At 44.2% G+C, this 9,178-nt stretch overlaps 1 protein-coding gene across 1 annotated transcript; it reads left to right on the top strand.

The window, feature by feature from the left end:
- The first annotated feature begins 446 nt into the window (after positions 1–446).
- On the top strand, positions 447–8,955 carry LOC148042794 (uncharacterized). The gene is made up of 6 exons (XM_087729412.1): positions 447–788; positions 2,282–2,333; positions 2,861–3,051; positions 6,011–6,169; positions 7,997–8,107; positions 8,743–8,955. Exons 1-6 carry the CDS (start codon positions 642–644, stop codon positions 8,854–8,856), a joined length of 774 nt encoding a protein of 257 aa, XP_087585538.1. The 5' UTR covers positions 447–641; the 3' UTR covers positions 8,857–8,955.
- Positions 8,956–9,178: the final 223 nt, after the last annotated feature.

Consider the following 9,178-nt stretch of genomic DNA (forward strand, 5'->3'; position numbering starts at 1 on the left):
TCTCAAGCTTTAATCGGGGATGGTAACACCTGAATCTCAGAGATAACTGAATAAATATTGCGCCACTGAGCACCGTAAGTGCCTCTCTTGTTTCAGTTCTTTCCACTCTGTGTTTAGTGAGCCCCTCCCTTGTTATATATATTTACAGTACCTTACACCATAATGCAGCTGGCTTACTTTTCATTTCTTTTTTCTTTTTTTAATGATCCAAGGCTTATCCTTTAGCTAAGTTGTTCACACCGAATAACTGTGGCTTGCATTTGTCTTTGCATTGCTTTCTCTTTGTCCTCAATTTCCCTGTTTGTCCCTTGTGGCAACTTTTAAAAGGCCGTATGGAAAAGTGGGGCGGTCACACAGCCCATTGCTCAGTTAGGAAATCTGCAAGCCAGTAGGAGGAAGCCTGAAATGTCCAAGGTCACCTAGATACTTATTAAATCCAGGCGTTGCACCAACCTATCAGTTCCCTTTTCCTCTTCGTTGCATCCGCGAGCATTATATAAGATTAGGTGTTTGCAAACACTTGGAGCTGCGCGCGTGAGAGAGAGAGGGAGGCGAGCAAAAGTGTAGAGAGAGAAGGCAGCCACCAGAGTTATTTTTCTGGAGTTGTTCTAGAATCTAGATTATCTGGCTGTCAAGGAAATATGGAAGGGCTGAATGCACGCAGCGTCCTGGTGACAGGATCAAATCGGGGCATTGGTCTGGAGATAATCAAACAACTGGCTGAGAAAAGCAACCCACCACAATGGATCTTTGCAACCTGCCGGGATCCAGAGGGATCACGTAGTCAGGTATGCCATGGGGTGAGATCTGTTACTAGAGGGAAGTTGACTCACAATCTTTAAATCTTGTTTAACCTTGGAATCAGGGCCAGCGATAGATAGGAAGCCAAATACTGGCGTAACTCTTGGGAGTCTTGGCGTTTTCACACGTGGGTTTTATTGCCTTGAATCAGAAGTACGATCTAGCCAATTAGTTCCGAGATTAAACTTGCCTTTGGATGCCCCGAGGGCTGCTAGAAAGTTGGAAACAAACACCAGATATTAAGACACTTTATCTTTTGAACGGACAACGTAAGAAATGTGCAGGCTTGTTGAATCGAAGGATTTGGTCGCCTTCTCATAAAGACCTTGGGGGAGGGTTGTTAGGTTTAATAATATTAATTAATTAATTATTATTATTTTTATTTATTTTGGTTCGTCAAACATGTATGAGAAAACAAGCATAAGTATGAATGTAACATGTACACATATAAGTATAAGCAGGTATACGTATATATGCACAAGGAATGAGTACAAATAAATGGGAGCAGTAGGACAGGGATGGTAAGCACGGTGGTGCACTTATGCACGCCCCCTTTACAGACCTCTTAAGAATGGGGTCCATGGTGGACAGTTTGAGGTTAAAGTTTTAGAGATTTGAGGATGTAACAACGGAATCAGGTAGAGCATTCCAGGCGTTGACCACTCTGTTGCTGAGGTCGTATTTTCTGCAGTCGAGTTTGGAGCGGTTTACCTTGAGTTTGTATCTATTGTTTGCCCGGGAATTATTGAGGTTGAAGCTGAAGTAATCATTGACAGGTAGGACATTGTAGCAGATAATTCTATGTACTACGCTTAAGTCGGATCGCAGATGGAAAAGTTCTAAATTGTCCAAGCTCAAAATTTGAAGCCTGGTGGCATAAGGGATTCTGTTGTGAGTAGGAGTGGAGGACTCTTCTCGTGAAATACCTCTCGGCTTGCTCTGTTGTGTTAATGTCCGTTATCCAGTGTGGATTCCAGGTTTAATAGTTTAATAGATAATATAACTTGAGCGGGGGGGGGGGGTACAGTTGTTCAATATTGACTGTACCCCACTGGACCATGATAAAGATTTGGTGATAGTTACTGAAGATAACAGAGCCGAGGTGGCGCAGTGGTTAAATGCAGCACTGCAGGCTACTTCAGCTGACTGCAGTTCTGCAGTACGGCTGTTCAAATCTCACCGGCTCAGGGTTGACTCAGCCTTCCATCCTTCCGAGGTGGGTAAAATGAGGACCCAGACTGTGGGAGCAATATGCTGACTCTGTAAACCACTTAGAGAGGGCTGAAAGCCCTATGAAGCGGTATATGTCTAACTGCTATTGCTATTGCTAAATTGAGATTTCTGCAGTGAGCCGAGGCAGAGCGAAGCACAGCCTTTGAAAATAGTTAGTGAGATAGCCGAATGCCAAAATTAGCAGGATGTGAGAATCGGCCCATCGGCTGGGAGTCTTTCCTAAACCTTTGGTTTCCGTATCTTTCAGGATTTGAGGAATTTGGCTGCTCAGCACCAGGAAATTGTGATCATTCCACTGAGTAAGTGACTGGTCCTGATGATATCCTGGGAAAGACGCTAGTACCCTATCACTATCCATGCAAACTTCATTTCTAGTGTTGTGGCCTGCCAGTGGCCAGTGGAGTTGGCAGCAGATTTGGATAGTGAGGAAGTTGGGGAGGAACATGGGCCAGTCCTGGAGTCTGGGGAAGGCTCTGATGAGGGCTCTGTGTCGGAGGCAGAGAGTTACAACAGCACTGAAAAAAAGGGACTTATGACCATTTTCACACTTATAACCGTTGTCATGCCCCCATGTTCGCACGATCATACATTCAGACGCTTGGCAAGGGAATCATATTTATGATGAGCCCTTTGTGTCCATCTGACAACCAGAGTCTATGGGGAAGCCAGATTCACTTAAACACTAACGTAACAACTGCGGCGATTTGCTTAACAACTGTTGCAAGAAAGGTCCCAAAATGGGGCAAAACCCGCTTAAGAAATGTCAGTGGCAGAAAGTTTCGGCTGTAAATCGGGGCCTACCTGGACCTTCTCCCTGTTCCCATAGACATTACCGATCCATCCAGTATCGAGTCGGCTGTAAAGATGGTCACGGAGAGGCTGAATGGGACCGGGTTGAACCTGCTGATCAACAACGCAGCAATTGCATGCCTTGATTGCAAACTCGAGACTCAAAAACCTGAAGACATGGCTGAGGTCTACCAAACCAACGTCATTGGGCCCTTGATGATGAGCCAGGTAAGGGAAGCACCTCTTCATCCTCATCCTCAGTGGTGGGATTCAAATTGCAAAATCTCCATTCCCTCCCTACTCCAGGGGAAGGATGCTGCAAAATCTCCATTCCCTCCCTACTCCAGGGGAAAGATGCTGCAAAATCTCCATTCCCTCCCCACCCCAGGGGAAGGATGCTGCAAAATTTCCATTCCCCCACTACTCCAGGGGAAGGATGCTATAAAATCTCCATTCTCACCCTACTCCAGGGGAAGGATACTGCAACATCTCCATTCCCTCTCCACTCCAGGGGAAGGATACTGCAAAATCTCCATTCCCTCCCCACTCCAGAGGAAGCATACTGCAAAATCCCTCCTCCCTCCTGATCAGCTGGGACTTGCTGATGGGGCGGGGCCAGTCAGAGGTGATATTTACCAGTTCTCCGAACTATTTTTTTATTTATTTATTTATTTATTTATTTATTTATTTATTTATTTATTTATTTATTTATTTATTTATTTATTTAGTTAGTTAGTTAGTTAGTTAGTTAGTTAGTTAGTTAGTTAGTTAGTTAGTTAGTTAGTTAGTTTGTCGTTCATGTACAAGATTACAGCAATAAGAATAACCATGAATAAGAACACAGCAAATGGGTACAAATAAACTGTAGTCAAAACTACTCAAAATTTCCGTTACCGGTTCTCCAGAACTGGTCATAATCTGCAGCATACCACCACTGCTCATCCTCCTCTTCTTCTCCTTGAACCGTTTCTTCTTCTGCTAACGTTCAGAAAGAGAAGTCATTGATGGACAGGGTTTTCTGGGAGAGGGACAGAATAACAACATTTTGGGTTTGTTACTTGAAACCCTGATGGTGCCTTTTCCAGCCAAAGAAGGTACAGGGTCAAATATTAAGAGGAAGAACTTCCAGAGATGCAGCTTCGAAGTGTGGCGAGTTGCCCCTATTGAAGCCGTCAAATGAAAAATAGCAATAGCAATAGCAGTTAGACTTACATACCGCTTCATAGGGCTTTCAGCCCTCTCTAAGTGGTTTACAGAGTCAGCATATTGCCCCCACAATCTGGGTCCTCATTTTACCCACCTCGGAAGGATGGAAGGCTGAGTCAACCCTAAGTCGGTGAGATTTGAACCACTGAACTGCAGATAGCAGTCAGCTGAAGTGGCCTGCAGTACTGCACTCTACCCACTGTGCCACATATATATCAGACCATTTGTGAGTCATTGCTGGATTACGGTTTGTTTTTAGACCATAGACTTTGCAATGGGAAGAGACGGTCAGAGATTTCCTGCGATGAATCCATAGTTCTGCAGATATAGCAATATTAATAGCACTTATGACTTAGACTGTGATCATGATTTATCACTTATAGCTTTTATGTACAGTGAGAGCTTATGCACCGGAGACAAATTCCTTGAATGTCCAATCATACATGGCCAATAAAGAATTCTATTCTATTCTTAGACTTATATACCACTTTACAGTGCTTTTCAGCCCGCTCTAAGTGGTTTACAGAGTCCCCAACAATCTGGGTCCCCATTTTACTCACCTTGGAAGAATGGAAGCAGAGGTGGTATTCAGCAGGTTCTGACCAGTTCCGGAGAACCAGTAGCTGAAATTTTGAGTAGTTCGGAGAACCGGTAAATAGCACCTCTGACTGGCCCTGCCCCCATCTATTCTCTGCCTCCCGAGTCCCAGCTGATGGGGAGGGAATGGGGAATTTGCAGTAACCTGTCCCTGAAGTGGAGAGGGAATGGAGATTTTACAGTATCCTTCCCCTGTCATGCCCACCAAGCCACACCCACCAAGCCACGCCCACAGAACTGGTAGTAATTTTTTTTATATCCCATCAATGGATGGAAGGCTGACTCCACCTTGAAATTGCAAAATGATAATCCCTAATGCTGATATGGGACGTGGTGGCTCAGTGGCTAAGATGCTGAGCTTGTCGATCAGAAAGGTCGGCAGTTCGGTAGTTCAAATCCCTAGCACCGAGTAACCGAGTGAGCTCCCGTTACTTGTCCCGGCTTCTGCCAACTTAGCAGTTCGAAAACCTGTAAAAAATACAAGTAGAAAAATAGGGACCACCTTTGGTGGGAAGGTAACAGCGTTCCGTGTGCCTTTGGCATTTAGTCATGCCAGCCACATGACAACGGAGACGTCTTCGGACAGCACTGGCTCTTTGGCTTGAAATGGAGATGAGCACCGCTCCCTAGAGTCGGGAATGACTAGCACAGGGGTAGGCAATCTTAAACACTCAAAGAGCCATACAGGTCCTAACCGGAAGCCCATTGTTCAATTCCGGAGCCAACCGGAAGTCCAATTCCCCCATCATAGAGTCTCCTCCTAGCACAGCATCCTTTTTCTTCTGCTGACCAGAAGTTGATTCTTCTCCTAATGTGGCATCCTTTTTCCTCTACCTGTCCTAACCAAAAGCCCTATCCAATGGTGGATTCCGGATTCCCTTCCAACCGTACCGGAGTTACCCACATGCACATGCGCAGCACGCGCATGCATTCTAGCATCAAATGATGCTTTCGCAAGTCTCTACGATGCTCCAGCTGCTCCGCGGAGCATTGCGCAGGTGCCGTACACGCCATGCTCGTGCGCGGAAGCACCAAAAGCATAAAGCACAGGTAAGGAGTGGGGGGGGGGGCGGGAGGGGGCCCCTCCGGAGCACCGTACCAGAATGGCAGGATCTGGTATGCCCGTACCGGGGCATCCTGCCTGCAACCCATCACTGGCCCTGTCAATCGTGGAACCGACCAGTGACAGGGAGCTGCAGCAGAGGGATGAAAGAGCCACATGCGGCTCCAGAGCCACAGATTGCTTACCCCTAGACTAGCACATATGTGCAAGGAGAACCTTTACCTTAATGCTGATCGATGCCGGGAATGGATATTTAGCAACAATTCGACTCTCAAGCCGATGAATAAGGTGGCTGCCCTAAGTTCTGTCCGTCTTTTCTAGGCATTCCTGCCTTTGCTGAGGAAGGCATCTCAGGACAGCCCCAAGAAAGGGATGAGCTGCAGCAAAGCCTCCATTGTCAACATGTCCAGTTATGCAGGTTCCATCACGGACGTTTACCTGTGGAAGTACGGAGAAGTTATTCCTTACCGTTGTAGCAAGGTAGTAAATATACATTGGCGCAAAGCGTGGAGGGTAATTAAAATAACTCTGCCCAGGTAGTCCTCATTTACTGCCCATAATTGAGACCAGCAACTTGGTTGTTAAGTGAGTAAAACCGTGACCAAGTCTGCGATTTTACTTCGGTTCTCTTTAGCTTTAGAGACCGCAAAGGTCCTCAATGCAAGAGCTGGTTAGGAAGTGACTTTTCATTCACTGGCATAACTGAGTGGTCCCTGCACGAGGATTACCTGTACTTTACGATACCAATCCTGTTTTTAGAAAATGCTTACGGAGTAAATGATGCATTAGCATACATTGGCAAGCATAAAATAATTCAGAGGTATGTTCCTGAATCCTGAAGAAGCCAACATTCCTTTTCAAAGAAGCATCAAAAAGAGAATCCAGGGATTATTATGCTAATGTAATACCTGTCACTTGCCTATCTCGTGTTCCCTTTATTTGTGAAATCTCTCCTCTTCCTGTTTCTTTTTTTCCTTTCCTTTCCTTTTCTCTTCCTGCTTCTTTTTTTCTTTCTTTCGTTTCTTCTTCCTGTTTTTCTATTTCCTCTCCTCTTCCTGTTTCTTTTTCCCCTTTCCATTCCTTTTCTCTTCCTGCTTCTTTTTTTCTTCTTCTTTCGTTTCTTCTTCCTGTTTTTCTATTTTCTCTCCTCTCCTCTTTCTGTTTCTTTTTCCCCTTTCCATTCCTTTTCTCTTCCTGCTTCTTTTTTCTTCTTCTTTCGTTTCTTCTTCCTGTTTTTCTATTTTCTCTCCTCTCCTCTTTCTGTTTCTTTTCTCCTTTCCTTTTCTCTTCCTGCTTCTTTTTTTCTTTCCTTTCTTCTTCCTGTTTTTCTATTTTCTCTCCTCTCCTCTTTCTGTTTCTTTTCTCCTTTCCTTTTCTCTTCCTGCTTCTTTTTTTCTTTCCTTTCTTCTTCCTGTTTTTCTATTTTCTCTCCTCCCCTCTTCCTGTTTCCTTTTTCCTCTCCTTTCCTTTCTTTTCTTTTCCTCTCCTCTTTCTGTTTCTTTTCTCCTTTCCTTTTCTCTTCCTGCTTCCTTTTTTCTTTCCTTTCTTCTTCCTGTTTTTCTATTTCCTCTCCTCCCCTCTTCCTGTTTCCTTTTTCCTCTCCTTTCCTTTCTTTTCCTCTCCTCTTTCTGTTTCTTTTTTCCCTTTCCATTCCTTTTCTCTTCCTGCTTCTTTTTTTCTTTTTCTTTCCTTCTTCCTGTTTTTCTATTTTCTCTCCTCTTCCTGTTTCCTTTTCCCTCTCCTCTCCTTTCCTTTCTTTTCCTCTCCTCTCCTCTTTCTGTTTCTTTTCTCCTTTCCTTTCCTTTTCTCTTCCTGTTTCTTTTTTCCCCTTTCTTCTTCCTGTTTTTCTATTTTCTCTTCTCCTCTCTTCCTGTTTCCTTTTTCCTCTCCTCTCCTTTCCTTTCTTTTCCTCTCCTCTCCTCTTTCTGTTTCTTTTCTCCTTTCCTTTTCTCTTCCTGCTTTTTCCCCCTTTCTTCTTCCTGTTTTCTATTTTCTCTCCTCTCCTCTTCCTGTTTCCTTTTTCCTTTCCTTTCCATTCCATTCCATTCCTTTTCTTTCTTTTTCTCTCCTCTCCTCTTCCTTTTTCTTTTTTCCCTTTCCCTTTTTTCCTTTCCTTTCCTTTCCTTTCCTTTCTTTTCCTTTCTTTTCTTTTCCTTCCCTGCCCTGCCCTCTATCCAAAGTCAAACCCCAATCTGGCATGGAATAAACTACAAAGATTTTTCTGGCACTCAAAAATGATTGTAAACATTGCATTTTGTCTTGCTCACGGAGCCTGCTTGACATGCTCCTGGCATGTCTCTCTTCTAGGCTGCTCTGAATATGCTGACACGGTGCCAATCGTTTGCATTTAGCGCCGATGAGATTCTGTGCATCACATTGCATCCAGGATGGGTGCTCACAGACATGGGAGGCCATATGGTAGGTTTTTTTCTTCTGGAAACTCATTCATACCTTTGGAGCAGGATCGTTGGGGCTTATGACCAACCAAGGCCCAGAGCATATAACATAAATTGGCCCAAATCCGAAACAGAATTACCTTAAACCTGTTTAATTCATTGATAAGTTTTCACTTGGGTGGAAAGGTAGCTTGATCTCCCGAAAAATTTAAAAGAAGTGAAGAAAAGTTATAGTTTGCCTCTAGCAATGAACAATTCGGTGGTACTTTGCTTTGGGCATGGATCCTGTGTAAAAGAGATGCGGTGGCTCAGTGGTTAAGACGCTGAGCTTGTCGATCAGAAAGATCAGCAGTTCAGCGGCTCGAATCCCTAGCGCTGTGTAACAGAATGAGCTCCCGTTACTTGTCCCAACTTCTGCCAACCTAGCAGTTCAAAAGCACGCAAAATAGGAACCACCTTTGGTGGGAAGGTAACAGAGTTCCATGTGACTTTGGCATTTAGTCATGCCGGCCACATGACCACAGAGACGTCTTTGGACAGCGCTGGCTCTTCGACTTTGAAAGGAGATGAGTACCACCCCCTAGAGTCAGGAACAACTAGCATAGATGTGCGAGGGAAATGTTTACCTTTACCTAAATATTATTCTCGTTTCTCTAGGCTCAGATGACAGTGGATTCAAGTGTAGCGGCCATCCTAAACCTTCTGGCTCATCTTTCTGAGAAGGACACTGGCACTTTTCTGAATTGGGATGGGAAAGTCCTTCCATGGTGAACAATATGTTTGAGGAACTGGATGAACCTCTTAGTTTGGCCAATGTGAATATTTATCTTGTGTTAGTTGTTGTTGATTAAATTGACTTTTGTCCCCAAATTGTTTTGGCTGGTTCCTCTTTGTTTTTTTGCTGTCCTGGGGGCTAAAGTCACGAGACTGAAAAGCATCTCCTTGGTTTTCATAATGTCCTCAATGATTTTATGCATTAAAAGCAATTGCGTCCTTTTTGCCGATGATGTCAAATTATAATTACAGCTAATTCTGCTGTTTTGAAAAATGATCCCGGCTACGTGTCTGAATGGTCTAATCTATTTGGCAACTT

The sequence above is a fragment of the Thamnophis sirtalis genome, unplaced genomic scaffold (assembly GCF_051295495.1).
Source record: "Thamnophis sirtalis isolate CommonGarterSnake01/CBP01778 unplaced genomic scaffold, rThaSir2_p1.2 scaffold_14, whole genome shotgun sequence".
NCBI classification, from domain to species: Eukaryota; Metazoa; Chordata; class Lepidosauria; order Squamata; family Natricidae; genus Thamnophis; species Thamnophis sirtalis.

Bases quoted from the DNA above. Each gene is read 5' to 3' on its own strand.
- LOC148042794 (XM_087729412.1), top strand. From the start codon at position 642: ATGGAAGGGCTGAATGCACGCAGCGTCCTGGTGACAGGATCAAATCGG. The intron at 789-2,281 runs GTATGCCATGGG...CGTATCTTTCAG, and splicing joins CAGAGGGATCACGTAGTCAG to GATTTGAGGAATTTGGCTGC. The intron at 8,108-8,742 runs GTAGGTTTTTTT...TCGTTTCTCTAG, and splicing joins CAGACATGGGAGGCCATATG to GCTCAGATGACAGTGGATTC.